Genomic DNA, 20,000 nt, shown 5'->3' with positions numbered 1-20,000 from the left:
CATTCTTTTTTATCAATTATCACAAAGGCTAAAGGCAAAGATCCTCATGGCTTAAAACTTAAGGTTACTGTTTTAGTGCAAAATGTAGCCATAAAAAAATAGTACTGTAATACTATCTACTATGAACGGAAATACAAACACGTAACGTGTTCACAAAGGTGAAAAGGAAAACAGCCACCATATGAAATGAAAATATATATTCCTTGTTGTGGCTGTTTCCCTTTTAACAGTCTAGTATATATTAAAAATAGCTGTATTAAATGTATCACATAAACATATTCAAGATTACAACATTCAATCTACGCAACTTTAGATTCGTAAAATTCTAGAAAGATTAGAATGAGTGAATGGTAGCTAACTAAGGGACAAAATTTAGAGCACTGAGTCAACATTTCATCTCATTGAAATTGCACATTAACCGCCATAACTTGCTTAGCAGTTATCATCATGAAACATATAACAACTTATTGTATGATATCCTCTGGCTCTGGAGTCTTATCCATAAAGCTCTTCGAAAACCATGTTTCACATTTTTGTTACTCTGTTACCTATCACAACAGTAACTGCAAAACAAACGGAATCGCCTGTAACGGCAGCACCTGCAACGCAGGCGCCAGACACAGAAACTACCACGAAAGCTAAAGGTAAAGATGCGTGTGACTTCTAGGTGTCTGTTGTGTTGCATATAATAATGTCAACAAGCAATGCACGCGTGCACCAACAATAAATAAAGATGAAAATAAAAAATAAATAAAAACAATGTCTATAAAAAAGGATAAACGCTAATTCACAATAAACTGTGTTAAAACTAGCACAAGCACGGTCTGCCGCCGCCATTCATTTTAATATTTGACTACACCCGAACCCACAAACTTATTCATTCGATACACTCATTTTGAATTAATTTCTTTGTTGAATCAAAAGAGATTTATGGAAGTTAAAGACTTAAGTAGTTCTACAGTGACGATTTAGCGGAGGAATTTAAGCGACACTCACTATGGTCATCAACATCAATTTATTTCTAATACAGTTAACTTTCTATCATATTTACTTAGCAGACTTAACAGACCTCGCTTTACTGTTCTAGACTCTCCTCTTGGGACTAACTGGAAATACATTCTTTCAATTTTACAATAATATTAACTATTGCAGAGCAAACGGAGGCTCCAGCAACAGCAGCACCAGCGCCTGATACAGAAACCACCACAAAAGGTAAATATAAAAGTTGTATTTATTTTGTCCTAGGTATCATTAGTTATTGCTTGTTTCATTGCCCATTTGAAACCTACAAATGAAGCTACTGTTGCCGAATAGATTTTCAGGTGAATATTAGATAAATCACAAAATTATCTATCGGAAATAAATAATTAAAATGTTGGCAGATTGTGATTGTAGAAACTGTGTTTTTCAGTCCACAAACGTTCTTTTCATAGGCCTCGGAAAGCTAACGTAGGCTTGGTCACGCAAAGTTGAATATGCTAGGTTAGATTAGGCTAGGTTGGGTCAAGGTCAGTTGATAGGAATGCGGCGCAGTTTTTCTTGCAGTTTTCTGTGTTTGGGAAATATTTGACCATCATCAATCTCACAAACTTGATTTCCGACAGAAAGGCCCCATTATTTCAGAGCATATTAAAAAAAATCTCATTCATAACAACAGTAACCTACAACTTACGTCTATGTCTACTGAATAACAACATTTTTACAACCGTAATAAACACCACGACAACATCCACAGAACCAACGGAAGCTCCAACAACACCAGCACCTGCTCCTGATACAAAAACTACCACAGAAGCAGAAGGTACAGATTCTTACTACTTAAAGCTCATATATAGAGTTTGGATGCACCACAAAATATGTAACATTTCCAGTAGACAACATTAACAGTGAATCACATTTATACAGTCTATTCTGTACATATGCGTATAAGATCTACATATATTCATGCATATTTACATACACAAACACACACACGCACGCAAACACACATATATATACACACATGCACACACACACACACACACACACACACACACGCGCGCGCGCGCGCTATATATATATATATACATACACACACATACATATATGTATACACGCACATATATATGTAACATACATATATATATATATATATATATATATATATATATATATATATATATATATATATATATATATATATATATTGGTTTATATATATATATATATGTTTATATATATGTTTGTATATATATATATGCACACACACACACACACACACACACACACACACACACACACACACACACACACACACACACACACACACATGTACATATACGCATATATATCTATATCCACACACACACGCATATATATATATATATATATATATATATATATATATATATATATATATATATATATATATATATTTATATATACACAGATATACACAATTACTGCACGATTTCTATTGAAATCATCAGCACTTGCTGAGGTTTTAAGCATTATCTAAAGTCTCCAAAGAACATGTGTTTTACATTTTCGGTTTACTGCAGTCTTTAACATAAACCTACAGACCCACAGAAAATGTTACATTTTTGTTACTCTGTTACCTATCACAACAGTAACTGCAAAACAAACGGAATCGCCTGTAACGGCAGCACCTGCAACGCAGGCGCCAGACACAGAAACTACCACGAAAGCTAAAGGTAAAGATGCGTGTGACTTCTAGGTGTTTGTTGTGTTGCATATGATAATGTCAAAAAGCAATGCACGCGTGCACCAACAATAAATAAAGATGAAAATAAAAAATAAATAAAAACAATGTCTATAAAAAAGGATAAACACTAATCACAATAAACTGTGTTAAAACTAGCACAAGCACAGGTCTGCCGCCGCCATTCATTTTAATATTCGACTACGCCCGAACCCACAAACTTATTCATTCGATACACTACTTTTGAATTAATTTCTTTGTTGAATCAAAAGAGATTTATGGAAGTTGAAGAATTAGGTAGTTCTACAGTGACGATTTAGCTGAGGAATTTAAGCGACACTCACTATGGTGATCAACATCAATTTATTTCTAACAGTTAACTTTCTATCATCATATTTACTTAGCAGATTTAACTGGCCTCGCTTTACTGTTGTAGAGTTTCCTCTTGGGGCTAACTGGAAATACATTTTTTCAATTTTACAATAATATTAACTATTGCAGAGCAAACGGAGGCTCCAGCAACAGCAGCACCTGCGCCTGATACAGAAACCACCACAAAAGGTAAATATAAAAGTTGTATTTATTTTATCCTAGGTATCATTAGTTATTGCTTGTTTCATTGCCCGTTTGGAACCTACATATGAAACTACTGTTGCCAAGTAGATTTTCAGTTGAATATTAGATCATTCACAAAATTATCTATCGGAAAGAAATAATTAAAATGTTGGCAGATTGTGATTGTAGAAGCTGTGTTTTTCAGTCCACAAACGTTCTTTTCATAGGCCTCGGAAATCTAACGTAGGCTTAGTCACGCAAAGTTGAATATGCTAGGTTAGATTAGGCTAGGTTGGGTCAAGGTCAGTTGATAGGAATGCGGCGCAGTTTTTCTTGCAGTTTTCTGTGTTTGGGAAATATTTGACCATCATCAATCTCACAAACTTGATTTCCGACAGAAAGGCCCCATTATTTCAGAGCATATTAAAAAAAATCTCATTCATAACAACAGTAACCTACAACTTACGTCTATGTCTACTGAATAACAACATTTTTACAACCGTAATAAACACCACGACAACATCCACAGAACCAACGGAAGCTCCAACAACACCAGCACCTGCTCCTGATACAAAAACTACCACAGAAGCAGAAGGTACAGATTCTTACTACTTAAAGCTCATATATAGAGTTTGGATGCACCACAAAATATGTAACATTTCCAGTAGACAACATTAACAGTGAATCACATTTATACAGTTTATTCTGTACATATGCGTATAAGATCTACATATATTCATGCATATTTACATACACAAACACACACACGCACGCAAACACACATATATATATACACACACACACACACACACACACACACACGCGCGCCCATATATATATGTATTTATATATATATATATATATATATATATATATATATATATATATATATATATATATATATATATATATGTTTATATATATGCACACACACACACACACACACACACACACACACATGTACATTTACGCATATATATCTATATCTATCCACACACACACACACACGCATATATACATATATTTATATATATATACACAGATATACACAATTACTGCACGATTTCTATTGAAATCATCAGCACTTGCTGAGGTTTTAAGCATTATCTAAAGTCTTCAAAGAACATGTATTTTACATTTTCGGTTTATTGCAGTCTTTAACATAAAACCACAGACCCCACAGAAAATGTTACATTTTTGTTACTCTGTTACCTATCACAACAGTAACTGCAAAACAAACGGAATCGCCTGTAACGGCAGCACCTACAACGCAGGCGCCAGACACAGAAACTACCACGAAAGCTAAAGGTAAAGATGCGTGTGACTTCTAGGTGTATGTTGTGTTGCATATAATAATGTCAACAAGCAATGCACGCGTGCACCAACAATAAATAAAGATGAAAAAAATAAAAACAATGTTTATAAAAAAGGACAAACGTTAACCACAATAAACTGTGTTAAATCTAGCACAAGCACAGGTCTGCCGCCGCCATTCATTTTAATATTCGACTACACCCGAGCCCACAAACTGTTATTCATTCGATACGCTCATTTTGAATTAATTTCTTTGTTGAATCAAAAGAGATTTATGGAAGTTGAAGAATTAGGTAGTTCTACAGTGACGATTTAGCTGAGGAATTTAAGCGACACTCACTATGGTCATCAACATCAATTTATTTCTAATACAGTTAAATTTCTATCATATTTACTAAGCAGCTTTAACTGGCCTCGCTTTACTGCTGTAGACTTTCCTCTTGGGGCTAACTGGAAATACGTTCTTTCAATTTTACAATAATATTAACTATTGCAGAGCAAACGGAGGCTCCAGCAACAGCAGCACCTGCGCCTGATACAGAAACCACCACAAAAGGTAAACATAAAAGCTGTATTTATTTTGTCCTAGGTATCATTAGTTATTGCTTGTTTCATTGCCCATTTGGAACCTACAAATGAAACTACTGTTGCCAAGTAGATTTTCAGGCGAAATTATATAATTTACAAAATTATCTATCGGAAATAAATAATTAAAATGTTCGCAGATTGTGAATGTAGAAACTGTTTTTCAGTCCACAAACGTTTTTTTTTCATAGGCCTCGGAAAGCTAACGTAGGCTTGATCACGCAAAGTTGAATATGCTAGGTTAGATTAGGCTAGGTTGGGTCAAGGTCAGTTGATAGGAATGCGGCGCAGTTTTTCTTGCAGTTTTCTGTGTTTGGGAAATATTTGACCATCAGTCTCACAAACTTGATTTCCGACAGAAAGGCTCATTATTTCAGAGCATATTAGAATATCGCTAGATACACACGCACACAGATATACACCATTACTACACGATTTCTATTGAAATCATTAGCACTTGCTGGGGTTTTAAGAACATGTGTTTACACTTTTGGTTTACTGCAGTCTTTAACATAAAACCACAGACCCCGCAGAAAACGTTACATTTTTGTTACTCTGTTACCTATCACAACAGTAACTGCAAAACAAACGGAATCGCCTGTAACGGCAGCACCTACAACGCAGGCGCCAGACGCAGAAACTACCACGAAAGCTAAAGGTAAAGGTGTATATGGCTTCAAGCAATGTGTTGTGTTGCCTACAACAGTAACAACAAGGACTGCACACGCGCACCAAAGTATAAATAAACTAATGATAATATAGATGACAATAAAAATAAACCTTAATAAATGGTCTAAAAACACGTTTACTGGCACCATTTAATCTATCTTTCGATCTTTTTGGTTTCCTAACTGTGTGATTCATTAGATACGGTTATTTGGAGTTAATTCTTCCTTGAATGAAAGAGAATTATGGAACTTCACATATTTAGTCTACGATGATGGTTTACTTTATGGTTTACTCTACTCCTACTGTGGCCATCAATATAAGGCTATATCTATTTGAGTATTTTTTAAAAATATATCTTTATATCAATACTGACTGATCTGTTTTTACCTTTAAAGATTCTACTGTCCAGGTCTAAATTTATAAGCTTATGCTCACAGGCTTCCCTCTTACAGAGGAAACGAAAGCTCCAACAGCAGCTCCAGCGCCAGATACAGAAACTACCACAAAAGCTCAAAGTAAGCCTTTTCTTGTTTATATTACTGTATTATACTTTAGCTCACACCTACAGCAGCCAGCTTCTTATACATAAGGGTATACATATCAGTATTAAACATTACAATGACACTTAAAGAACAAACAGAATCTTGAGTAAGAACAGCACCTGCGTCGTATACAGGAAAATCTAATAGTAGTAAATAAGATTTGGGTGCACTGTATGGTATTGCATTCTCAGTATATAGTTATAGACGTTACTGCAGAAAGCATCATTCAAAAATTAATAAATATCACAGCGACTATTTACTTAATCACCATTTATGAACACATTAATAATTAGAAAGCTTAATTGCTCTCTTTTTCTTCTTTTTCTCTATGTCATGTATTGTTTTACGTGAAACTTTATTCACTTTCATACTCACGTGGCTGTATAAGCCTTTTTCTTTTTATTGCATTCATACTCGTTGCACACACAGGTTCACGTCTATTCACTATACACAACTTTGGATTAGTCTAAATATCAACTTCAATATGCTTGCGGGAGTTATAACCTCTTAGCCATTATAGTTGTAAATGTAATTTACACATATACCTGTTATTGCAAGTATATCCTCGACAATTATCTTCGCTAATTGTGGCTTTACACACTATATGAACCATGTTTCATATTCTCTACATTATTATTACCTATCATGACAGTAACTACAAAACAAACGGAAGCGCCTGTAACGGCAGCACCTACAACGCCGGCGCCAGACACACAAACTACCATGAAAGGTAAAGGTAAAAGTTTGTTATGCTGCATACAACAGTATCACCAATCGATGTGAGCACGCACCAGACTTTAAATAATTGCATAAGGTAAATAAAAATGAAAAATAGAATTTACAACTAAATTACATAAAATAAACACTAACCACCACAAACCGGGTGTGAACAATATCACTAGCACACGTCTGCTGGCACCACCCATATCAACCTCAAAGAGTTACCGTACCTGGCAACTACGTCATTCAGCAGGCATGGTTATTTAAGATGAATTTCTTCTCTGAATCAAAGAGGTTTACGAAATCCAACGAATTTGGGAGTTAGACAATGACGAGTTCTCAAAGTTAATGGAAATCTACTCTAATCATAGATTTTCTTTTCTTCTAAAATGGGTAATTTTTCAGTATCATGTCTGTAAATTATCTTCAACTGATTTCGTTTCAACTGTGATTTCATTAAGGTATTATCACTTTCACAAATGCATTATCTGTTACAGAGCAAACGGAAGCGCCGGCAACACCAGCACCAGCGCCAGATACAGAAACTACCACAAAAGCTCAAGGTAAGCCTTTTCTGTTTATTTTACCTAAGGTATGTCTACCGGGGATGATATTTTTAACAGCAGTAATCATTATAACACACATGCATGTGCATAGTGAAGGGGAACACACACACACGTCTACTGGAGACGATATCTTTACAAGAGTAACCATCACAATATATATATCATCATTATCATCATCATCAGCCTGGGTCAGTCCACTGCAGGACGTAGGCCTCTCCCAATCTTTTCCAACCTTGTCTGTCTTGTGTTTTTTGTTTCCAGTCTCGGCCCCCAAATTTCGTTATTTCGTCACGCCATCTTGTCACTGGTCTGGCCCTTGGTCTCTTTATATTATCTACAACCCAGTCTGTTACATTCTTTGTCGATCTGTTATCCTGTCTCCGATGTATATGACCTGCCCATTGCCATTTTTTTCTTTTTGATGCTCGCAAGTATATCTTCTATTTTTGTCTGTTCCCTGATCCACGTCGCCCTCATCCTATCTCTTAGGCTAATTCCCAACATCAGTCTCTCCATCCCTCTTTGGGCACTTATTAGTTTCTTCTCCAGTAATTTGGTTGTAGTCCATGTTTCTGATCCATAGGTCATAACTGGTAGGACACATTGGTTAAAGACTTTTCTTTTTAAACATAATGGCAAAGAGCCTCTTAGTATGCTACAGTGTCTGCCAAAGGTGCTCCAGCCTAGACTGATGCGTCGCTTAATTTCCTCTTCGCTAGATGTGTTTGTCTGTATGAGTTGTCCTAGGTATATATACTTGTGCACTACCTCTAGCACTTCGCCTTGTACTTGTATCTGTTCGAACTGAACTCTACTGTTGAACATGATCTTAGTCTTTTTCTTGTTCATCCGAAGTCCGATTTTCAGACTTTCTCTATTCAGATCATTTATTAGTTGCTGCATTTCATTTGCAGATTCACTGAAGAGAACAATATCATCTGCAAATCTTAGATTGTTTAGATATTTGTCTCCTATCTTGCTAAAAGAAAAAAACACACACACAATATATATATATATATATATATATATATATATATATATATATATATAAATTATATACACATTATTATGTAAGTAGTTATTCTACATATACACTTGTTCCAACTCTCGGTATTATTTTCAGATTTAAAGAAAGCAACAGGCTACTCGCACTGACAGATTATCATTGAATCAATGTAATTTAGAAGCATAATATCGTTAACTTTCTTTTAGGCCAAAATATTCATTTTTGTGTTTACAGTGACTTAACTGAATGAATTGTAGTTACTTAGCAACTACACCATGCCGATCAGAACTGAAATGAACTGTTCTCATTTAAAACTCCGATCTAGAAATGTGTATGAACTGTCTTGTAAAATATGTCTGCGTTAATAATGCCATCATAATATAACCTATAAAACAAATATACAAACTTTATTCACCATACAAACCATGTTTCACATTTTCTACAATAACATTACCTATCATAACAGTAACTACAAAGCAAACGGAATCGCCTGTAACGGCAGCACCTACAACGCAGGCGCCAGACACAGAAATTACCACGAAAGCTAAAGGTAAAGATGCGTGTGACTTCTAGTTGTTTGTTGTGTTGCAGACAGCCCTGTCAACTAGCAAAGCACGTGTGCCCCCGGATTTTAAAATATCAATAAATAAAAAATAATAAATGAATAAAATAAACCTAAACCGCACTCAACTGTGAGTAACGTATCACCAATGCACATATGCTGCCACCATTTTTATTAACATTCAACTGTTCATATATCTGCCATTCGTTACGGATTGCTGATTAGGCTAATCTACATGCTCTCTATATACACGGTTATATCAAATTCAGGTAATTTTTTAGTATCATTATATATCGGTTTTAATCTTACAATCTTATTTTCACTGTTTACAATATCATCCTCTACCACAAAGGCTAAAAGTAAAGATTTCATTTTATATGAAATTAGGTACCCTTTACCTTTAATTCACAGCAACCGCTTTAATCATAATGTATGTCCACTAAAGATGATATTTTCTGTAACAATAGTGACCACCTCACCAACATTCACTGGGTTGCATTTTATTTAAGATTAGGTATCTTTTAGCTCTAATTTATAGCAACAACTTTAATCACAACATGATATTCACTATATATAACATTTCCTGTAATAATAGTGAGCACCACAGCATTCACAGAACAAACGCAATCAACAGTAGCAGCAGGACCTACAACTGCAATAGAAACTACCACAAAAACAATTTTTTATACCATTTTATATTTCTAAAATACTGTCGAGACACTATGTGGCAATGAACATGAATTGTATTTCACGATATAAACAAACACGATATGCACTACAGTATGTTTAACGTCATAACTTAGATACTTATGTTAACTACAGACACAGGACAGTTCCTAATAACCGTATCAGTTATTGCAACAACACTCATAGAACAAACGAAATTCCCAGCAACAGCAGCACTTGCGCCAGACACAGAAAATACCACGAAAGCTGAAAATTTAAAACAGAAATACACGAAGGTAATGGGAAAGAAATTAATAAAAGAAGGAAAATGATAAACTAGTCAATAAAAGAACGTGTATATTTGAAACCATACTGCCTGTTCACATGTACACATATCTAGTAGATCTTCATTGGCAAATTGCTTGTTTAAGACAAGCTACACTACCTGTGTTGCGGACAGTTATATAAACTTCAGATAATACGAGTAAATTATCATTTTCATTTTCATTTGAATGATTTCTTATTATCTCCTTATTTTTACAAGAGTATTGTATGTTACAGAGCAAACAGAAGCTCCGGTAACTGCAGCTCCGGTAACTGCAGCTCCGGTAACTGCAGCTCCGATAACTGCAGCTCCTGCACCAGAAACTACCACAAAAGCTAAAGGTAAAGATTCCATCTTATTTTATATTAGGTATGTTTTAGCTCTTATGTACATCAGTAGTTTCAGACATGACGCAATGTCTAGCTCTTAACAAGAGTCCTTTTAAAAACTGACGCTATGTGTATTAGAAATGACAATTTTACAGCAATAGTAACAATTACATCTGCAGAACAAACGGAAGCTCCAACAGCAGCGCCAGCACCGGAAACTACCACAAAGGCTAAAGGTAAGGATTCAACCTTATTGATATTAAATATGTTTTCGCTCTCATGGACATCAGTAGTTTCAAACATGACGCTATGCCCAGTTTTCGACGGCAATAGTCCTCTTAAAACAAGATGCTATCTACCTGATGTGACATTTTTAAAATGGTAGTAACCATTACAACAACTTCCCCAGAACAAACGGAGCCACCAGTAACTGCAGCACCTGTACCTGCGCCTGAGACTACCACAAAAGCCCAAGGTAATAATAAAGAGTATACATGAATACATTCCCAATTGTTTTATAGAACATTAGAGATTTGTTAAATGCATGGAAGATTCACGTAAAGGCGCAGTAAAGGAGGTACTTAATATTAGGCAGTATTACTAAGTTGCAGCCTTTAATTCAGGTTAACTTTGGTCATGTCCTAGTATACCGGATGCTATGCTGTAACTACACGCTAATTAGGTAGCACTGTCTGACCAGCGTGCATAGAATAAGATAGCGGTGTGTGTGTGTGGGGGGGGGTAAGTAGGTAAGACAAGGTAGGCCTAGTAATTAACGCCTGGGTGAAACTAGAATGACCAATGTAAATATTCATGCAATCCCGATGTCAACGGTTTAATAAATAGAATGAAAAAAATAAATACAATAGATAGTATGTTTCCTTGAATCTGAGAAAATTGTGAAGGTTAACGAATTTGTAAGTTCTACACTGACGAGTTATATGCCGTGTCCTCATAATGGTGTCTCCATTAACATTTAACTGATCTTGTTTAACATTTTATCAACTTATTCTCACTTTAACATCTCTATTACAGAGCAAACAGAAGCTCCAGTAACAGCGGCACCTGCACCGGAAACAACCACAAAAGCTAAAGGTAAGGATTTTATCTAATTTAACATTAGGTAACATTCTGCTCTAAACGACAGCATTAGTACTTTTAAACACGACGCTGTGTCTATTATATATCATACTTTTACAACAGTAGTAACTATCACATCCGCAGAACAAACAGAAGCACCAGTAACTGCAGCACCGGTACCTGCACCAGAAACTACCACAAAGGCTAAGGAAGGTAAATATTTCACTTTATTTTACATTAGGTTATCCTATAGCTCTTTTCATCAGCGACCTTCTGTTAAAACATATGTTCTATATGTTCTGAAGATATTTTACAACTGAAGTAAAAACCATCACAACTTCAACACCAGATACGGAAACTACCACAAAATATGAAGGTAAAGGGTTTAAATGATTTTTGATTCCTGATATACTTTTGAGGTATGCTATGCTGTTTTTGTAGTGTAAAATCACACAACTATGTAATCTCTGATTTTTTTTGTAACTACCCCATTTTCTCTTATCTGATTTTAGAAGAGTTACAATAACCATTTTTTTTTTTTTTTTTTTTGAGAAAAGAGTTGGATCATATTTCTTCCTCCCCTAATGACCGTAGTTAAGCTGTAATCCGTATCCTGAATTAAGAAGGATTATGAAACTGGACTGTAAATCGAACAATTTATGAATCTGAGATATTCGTTATTCATGTAGCTTTATAACAAAATTGAGTTTACTGTTCTGCGTACCAAGTATATTCGGTTTGGATCTGCGTTTCTTTCAATTGACTATAAGCTTACATTTTGGACGAGATTATTATGTAGACGTGAATTATAATAATGTTTTCTTTTGGAACGATTATATATTTTCAGTACTAGTCATAAGCCAAAATTATCTAAGAATGATAGCATATACTTACAAATCTGGTATTTCTACATAAGCAAAATATATATAAACTACTCCGCCTACAGTTGTGAGTAAATTGTCAGGTTCTTCTTTATTCATCAGATTTGATGTTAGAATTTATACATTTTACAACAGTATTATCTGTTACAGAGCAAACAGATGCCCCAGCAACAGCAGCGCCTGCACCAGAAACTACCACAAAAGCTAAAGGTAAAGATTACCCTTTATTTTATTGTCTTCTAGCTCACATCTAGAGCAACAGTCCCTTTCAAACCTGAAGTGTCGTAAAGATAATATTTAAATAAGAGTAGTAACGATCACAACATCCACAGAGCAAACGGACTCACCAGTTACTGCAGCACCGGTACCTGCACCAGAAACTACAAAAGCTCCAGGTAAATGTTAAACATGCTTTCAGATTCCTAAACCATTCATGACGCATTTGAGGTATATCAAATATCTGATAGAAAACATTAAGTGAGGCACTTCAGTTGCATATAACACAGTACCAAATATGCAGTTGTTTTGCATTTTCATTATGAATTGTTTTCTAACTACATTATCATACTATTTTTTACATGAAATGTAACTAGATTACGGTCGCGGTGCTACCACTAATGTTAACTTGTGTACATATAAATCACAAAACGTAAAGAATAAGTGTGGCATTTGACATATGATAGGCCTTCACTGAATATTTATATAACATATTATTTCGAGGCAATATGCAAGTTATTATTATTTAGTATATATAATTGCTTCCCGGAACTGGTGATTTTATGGGATTGTCCGTTTTCACTCACATAATCAATTTTCATTATGAATTCCTTTTCATGTTTACCTTTTATTGCAGTTCTGATATCTGAATGAGTATGCAGAGCACTCTTTAGACAAATCTTTAGTGCTCGTTATTGCCAGGAAATCATATATAAAATCGTTCTATAACAGCCATACCTTCTACAGAACCAGTGACAGAAGCACCCGCACCGGAACCTGTAACGGACGCCCCAGTAGAAGGTAAGGATTTCCAAGGCATCGAGTTGATAGTTAGGCTGCTACTGCAGAATATAATATCACACACACACACACACACACACACACACACACACACACACACACACACACACACACACACACACACACACACACACACACACACACACACACACACGCACGCACGCACGTAGTGTGTGCCTAACACTGCAGGCGAAGTATTTACAATATATTAGTATTAAAAAATATAAAAAAGTAATTACGTACTATTAGAGGAAAATCCTTATGTTAAAAGCTAAAGAAATAAACTCAGACAATGCATGACATGGAGACTGAATGAGCCTCTTCCCACAGTGACCACAGCCCAGTTCAACACGTCCGGTTTCACTGGGTCTGTCTCAACATATTTCACCATTGGGACAAGCGACTCCTCTACCATTACAATATCCTTTGGAGTGGAAATCATTCTAAAGATGACAAAAGAGAAGACCTTTACGTTCGTGTTTGTCCTGCAGGTTAGTATACCATTTTTATATTATACTTACTGCACTGCAATAAGTATGCAGTTTAATAGGAAGTGTTGTTGCATTTTGTTCATTTAGTTTTATGGTTCACATAAAATTGTCTGATTTAATCAGTCTAGTTTTGCAGAGCCATAATAGTGTTAACATATTATTCTCAGCCATAATTTTCGGGGAAGAAAAAACGTTTTACAGTTGTCTGAAACCTACAGTGGGCATTGTCTATTCTGGGACGCTCCTCCCATCTTTGGTGGTCTGGGATTTCAGTTTTCATGTCTCAGATTTGAGCCTCTGCGACAGAGTCCGTGCTAAAGTTGTAACAAATTTATATTTTTCAAATGCGTAGTGTTTCGATTATTTATTTATTTTAATTTTCGTGCGAATTTCGAATATTCGAATTCAGGCCTTCTTCCATAATTCAAATACCGGTACTATATTGCCTTATTATAATTCTGCTTCTGTTTCATCTGTCTGTCTGTCCGTTCGCAAGGATGGGCATCTCATGTCTGGAATCCCAAGGAGGGAAAGGAAATGGGAGAGGGGAGGCGAAAGGTAGAAGTGCCTGCCGTTGGATTTGTTCCGTGGAAATTCCTCGTTTTCCGCTCGTAATTTCTAAATGCAATAACTGACTTGAATATTTGGGTTGTTCAGTATTAGTCATAGACATCTGATTTCTACATACTTTTTCCAATTGTTTTTGAACATGTTGTAAGAGTTCGGCCACAGAGAATTTAATAACGAAAATGACGGAGAAATCTGGGGCCCGCGAGGGGCTGGAGGGGCAGGGTTGCCGCTTCGCTTAATCGTTCTCTGCTCATCCTTCCCACACGCAAATTAGATTAAATATTCACATATTCCCAAAAATAAATTTATAATGGGAGAACGAACGCGAATACTGTAAAACATAGCAAAAGGCTGCGAATGCAACAGCGTCCATCGATAGTCTGCACAGGCTTTGGTGAGGCAGAGCACTGTTCTATGACGTTGCTTTTGTCCTTTTTTCATACTGCAATTCTTCTTCAGGTGCGCTCTTCAGGCACAGTTACAGAAACCTTCAGCTCCATGGCGTCGTTAGCAGCGTTGAGTGGTGTTCGACAAGAAACCGTAATGGGCAGAGCAGAAGTGAACGAAGAGGGAACAGACACCACCACTTTCGTTTCGGCACTGGACAGGCAGAACAAAACGTCCACAAGCAACAACACAGAGTGTCTCTACACCATGGAGTGAGTGATGCACTATGCCAGGATTATCTTCCAATCGTCAGTTAATCCTTCACTATACCTTTCCTTCACTATAACTATAACTCCTTTAAACCACTCATGGTGGTTTACTGTGTTTACATTATACTCTTCACTCACGGTCATCACCCGACTGAACAATTACGTCTCCTATAGGGTGATCCTGATGAAAATCCAGTTCACTAATAAGCTGACAGGCGAACTATACCCGTGCGATTTGGACAACCAGGCGAATGCTGAGCCCCCCTATTTGGAAATTATAGACCATTATAACAACACGTGAGTATTGACAATGAGTATGTGCAACGCTTTTGGTTTTATATATAAATCAGGAAGCCGCATGTATATTAGAATATATACACAGTATATACAGTGAAAAAGTTGTAATTAAGTTTTCTGCTCTCCCCAGCGTCATCAATAGATATTGTTACCTGGACAAAAATGTGAGCATCCACTCATTTGGCGACCAGATGTTTGGCTATATTGTGACCAACGGAGATCCAAATATTGTTCCAGACATTCAGTACGTAAAATTATGCAGTATGGGCTTGTGAGTGCGATGTCTGATACCAGCACTATATAGAAAATGTATTTTGAGAATGTACACACATACGCACTCTCTCTCTCTCTCTCTCTCTCTCTCTCTCTCTCTCTCTCTCTCTCTCTCTCTCTCTCTCTCTCTCTCTCTATCTCTATCCCTATCTCTCACTCTCTCTCTTTCTCTCTTATTACCCCTCTCTCATTCTTTTTCACTCTTACACGTGCACCTAAATCGAGGGAAGGATTCACAAATCGCTTCTCTTTAGCATTAAGATGAGAAACAGTCTATTTCTTTCAATTATAGATAATTTCATTCTCATAAATTTCCTTCTCCGTCTTATTTCTTCCCTTCTCCTTTCTTTCAGGGCGGTTCAAATAAAGGAAGAATTCTGTTGTGGCGGCGTGTTCTATGGAGCCTTCCGTGTGCCACTCATCATACCGTCGCCGGATTATCCTCAGTACAAACCCCACATGCGATGTCCTTTCGTCTTCAGGGTAAAGTTGCTGTTGTTTTCTATGTACAGCTATCAACAGTGATTAACCTTGCCAGACCGAGATCGGCTCTTATTGGATACAAAGGTGAAACAAATGCTTACAGAAGTACATCTTATGGCATTGATCTAACGGTGCTTTTGGCAGTTGCAAAACATAACACTTGTTTCTCCAAGGAGACGATAACACATATTATTATAAGTAAACAAACAATGAATAAGAGCCGATTGCGTCACCTGGGTCACTTTCCAGTTTCTCCAGTCTGAGTGTGGGGAGGCATCGCTGCCTTGTTGATGAGATATCAGCTGACTATAAAGTGTTTGCATCTTCCTTCTCGTAAATTTTATTATTATCATTACTGTTACTGTAAGTAGTAGCACTAGGACTATTAATACTATTATGATCTTCTTCACATACAATTAACATATTGTCAAAATCTTACAAACTCGCCCCATTTTCTCACTGTGACATCGTCCTCCCTCAGTGCGACGAGGACTACGACGACTGCGTCATCCGTCTCGAATTCGAAAACTTCAACCTCGCCTCCAACGACGTCAGCCGAAGCCGTCGCCAAGCGCTGAACGAAAGCGACTTCGGGAACGGGACAGCTGCCACCACCCTCGCCCCGTACGTCCCGCCGACCGGACCCGACTTCAACCGGACGATCTGCGCCGGCGAGGATGTGGTTCGGGTCAGCCAGTGCGGGTCCATCTCGGCGATCAACTCTCGCGAGTGAGTGTGACACCGGCTGTTTATTTTCGCATTTGTGAATAGACTCGTAATGTTTCTGATCTCTGTTTAATTTCATTTATTTTCTGTTCTTGGATTCGTATCTTTGCTGATCCCCACCCACATTTCTTAATTTTAATTTAATTAATTAATTAATTCATCCATCCATCCATCCATCCATCCATCCATCCATCCATCCAACCAACCATCCATCCATCCATTCATTCATTCATTCATTCATTCATTCATTCTTTCATTCATTCATTTATTTACCTATTTAGTTTTAGTATTTCCCATCCTGATTTTTGTAAACATCCGTGTTTCCTTGTCCCGCGTTCTTCTTCGCGGTGCCTCGCCCTGCCCGCCTCAAGCCCCCCTCCTTCCCCACAGGTTCTGCGCGGACAACCCTCCCTCGCAAGTCTACACAGGATACAAAGAAGTGCTGATGTATTTCGACTCGAATGACGAAAGGCAAGACCAGGGCTTCGTGATCAAGTTCACGCCGAAGGACAGGAGGAAATGTAGGTTGTTCAGTGATATTCAGTGCGCATGTTATCTCTTCCACGCGCACTCGTGGGAAGGATAACACGCAAACACACACTAATGCTGCCTGTGTGCAATGTGTGTAAATAGCTGAATTCACTTTTGTATGGTTTTATTTTTGTATTACATTTGTTTGTGGCATTTCATAGTCCCATTCTTGATTGCATTTGTCGTTGCAAGTTTCACATTTATCTCGTGATGATATCGTTCTCACAGCATCTTCCTCCCTCTTCCTTCCCAGGGATTTATTCTGACGCCGAACTCGAGCCGAAGTGCAGTGAGTAAATTACACTTGAGTGATTTTTTTCGGAATTGTATTGAGATATATGATTCTAAACTTTCTTGCATGTTCCCCCGTTGTTTGTGTGTTTTTTTTAAGTCTATTTAGTAAAGAGGTAGTGATTATAGTCTATGTATCCTATATAGTAAGTTTTTCGTGTTTCATTCGTTTCCTTCTTAGGGATATAAAAAATCATGAAGTGAAAAGTCAAAGATCTATAAAGTTGGTGATTAAGACTGTATTGACTGGGAAAAACAAATCAGTTATGTTCATTATCTATAATAACGTACACGAATATTCACCTTAAAAAAAGTGGTTTGGCGTCATTGCTATAGGTACAAATACTATACTTCTTATGGGTTTTCATATAAGATAAACGAGAGGAAAATTCCTTGTATCAGTACAGAAGGATATGAGAAATCGACAAGTATGTCTTTGAGAAGATCACTTTGATGGACACGAAAAAACAACAACAATATGTATTAATCCACAGAGCCTTTTGCCTTTGTCTCACATTCCAGCGTGCGCGCACAATCTTCCCAACCAAATAAGAAAGTACTTTAGAAAGAGGAATAAGAACAAGACCAATAAAGCGAAGGCAAACAAGGAGCCTCTGCGCCGCGTGAGGAGAGAAGAAAGGGAAAAACTGAAGGAGAGGAGAACGGTCGAGAAGGAAGGTAAACTCCCCGAAAGGAGGAAGAGGAAGCAAAAGAATGAAGAAAATAAGGACAGGAGCACTAACGACCAGGGCAAAAAGAGAGAGGATGACGTCGAAGGCCCAAAGAGGAGGAGGAAGAAAATGAAGAAAATGGAGGGAGGAGACAGCAACACCGAGGGCCAAAACAAGGGAAAGAACGGAAGAGACAAAGAGGAGAAGGACGGCGAGAAACCACAGGGAAGGAAGAAGAAGAGAATGAATGTAGGAGACAAAGACAGAGACGCCGAGAACCAAAAGAAAAAGAATGGAGGAGACATCGAGGAGAACGTCAACGGTCCAAAGAGGAGGAGGAAGAATGGAGGCGGAGGGAACGAGGAGAACGCCAAACGCCAAAAGAGGAGGAGGAAGAATGGAGGCGGAGGGAACGAGGAGAACGCCAAACGTCAAAAGAGGAGGAGGAAGAAGATCGGAAACACGAATGCATCCGAAAACGAAGGAGGGAATCAGAGAGAACAAAAGAAGATCGCGAAGGACAGACGGAAGGACACATTACTAGAGAAGAAGGAAAAGAGACTTCAAAGGAAGAATAAAAATGGAGAGGAAGACATGCCTATGACACGAGCCTTTAACGGGAAGACGAACAGGAAGCGGCAGCAATACCCGTGGCTGGTAAGCCGTCATTCGCCTCTGTGTGCGTGGAGAGGACGGTGTGTGTGTGTGTGTGTGTGTGTGTGTGTGTGTGTGTGTGTGTGTGTGTGTGTGTGTGTGTGTGTGTGTGTGTGTGTGTGTGTGTGTGTGTGACGTTTACCCTCTGTATTTTGTACGTTAATCGTAAACCAACAATGGAAAGCATTGTAAAGAATATTATTCACTAATTATAGTCTCAAGTGTTCCGTATACTCACCAGCTTATGAAACCAAAACCATCACACCGACAATAGCTTTCTCGCACGCCACAGAACACCAACCTGATTCTTACCAAGGATTTTTTTCATCTCTATAGGTCAGCGTGATACAATATGAGCGACCTCTCGTGAAAAACAAGGTCAAAGGTGATCGCCCTGTTGAGAGACTCTGCGGTGGAACACTCCTGAGTGACAGATACGTCCTCACTACGACCTCCTGCTGCACCTATTGCAAGTAGGTGCTTTATTTTGTTTGGATATAAGCTACTTTTATTATTGTGCTTCCCTGGCTGGCCTAGTAATATTTGCCAGTTGCTATTTTCCGTGATATTTTCCCTGTGTTTAGTATTTTCTTATCATGATATGTTTCCCTGTTCTTTACTTTCCCTTTTGCTGCCATTGTTTCCGCGATCCATGTTTTTTTTTCTACACTTACCTGTTCTGTAAACTTCTCTGGGTTAGACTAGGTTATCATGTATTCATGCACATACACACACACACTCACACACACACACACACACACACACACACACACACACACACACACACACACACACACACACACACACACACACACACACACACACACACACACACACAT

At 37.5% G+C, this 20,000-nt stretch overlaps 1 protein-coding gene across 36 annotated transcripts in view; it reads left to right on the top strand.

Moving 5' to 3' along the window:
• Positions 1-20,000, top strand: part of LOC119582851 — a 37,223-nt gene that overhangs the window by 12,046 nt on the left and 5,177 nt on the right. For 5 of the 36 annotated variants that reach the window (XM_037931528.1, XM_037931524.1, XM_037931447.1 and 2 more), the window contains 25 exons: positions 1,153-1,212; positions 3,203-3,262; positions 5,067-5,126; positions 5,730-5,813; positions 6,277-6,339; positions 7,019-7,096; positions 7,584-7,649; positions 10,448-10,552; positions 10,720-10,776; positions 10,950-11,015; positions 11,576-11,635; positions 11,765-11,833; positions 12,652-12,711; positions 12,834-12,896; positions 13,465-13,518; positions 13,849-14,009; positions 15,039-15,238; positions 15,410-15,532; positions 15,663-15,776; positions 16,159-16,288; positions 16,770-17,017; positions 17,405-17,535; positions 17,799-17,834; positions 18,359-19,164; positions 19,498-19,634. In XM_037931528.1, coding sequence (XP_037787456.1) covers positions 1,153-1,212; positions 3,203-3,262; positions 5,067-5,126; positions 5,730-5,813; positions 6,277-6,339; positions 7,019-7,096; positions 7,584-7,649; positions 10,448-10,552; positions 10,720-10,776; positions 10,950-11,015; positions 11,576-11,635; positions 11,765-11,833; positions 12,652-12,711; positions 12,834-12,896; positions 13,465-13,518; positions 13,849-14,009; positions 15,039-15,238; positions 15,410-15,532; positions 15,663-15,776; positions 16,159-16,288; positions 16,770-17,017; positions 17,405-17,535; positions 17,799-17,834; positions 18,359-19,164; positions 19,498-19,634 — 3,091 coding nt within the window. Of the gene's footprint in view, positions 1-560; positions 645-1,152; positions 1,213-3,202; positions 3,263-5,066; positions 5,127-5,729; positions 5,814-6,276; positions 6,340-7,018; positions 7,097-7,583; positions 7,650-10,447; positions 10,553-10,719; positions 10,777-10,949; positions 11,016-11,575; positions 11,636-11,764; positions 11,834-12,651; positions 12,712-12,833; positions 12,897-13,464; positions 13,519-13,848; positions 14,010-15,038; positions 15,239-15,409; positions 15,533-15,662; positions 15,777-16,158; positions 16,289-16,769; positions 17,018-17,404; positions 17,536-17,798; positions 17,835-18,358; positions 19,165-19,497; positions 19,635-20,000 lie in introns of all 36 variants that reach the window. The other 31 variants (XM_037931547.1, XM_037931542.1, XM_037931483.1 and 28 more) reach the window with 25 other exon arrangements.

The sequence above is a fragment of the Penaeus monodon genome, chromosome 2 (assembly GCF_015228065.2).
Source record: "Penaeus monodon isolate SGIC_2016 chromosome 2, NSTDA_Pmon_1, whole genome shotgun sequence".
Lineage (NCBI taxonomy): Eukaryota > Metazoa > Arthropoda > Malacostraca > Decapoda > Penaeidae > Penaeus > Penaeus monodon.
This window is presented reverse-complemented; position numbering and strand designations above follow the sequence as displayed.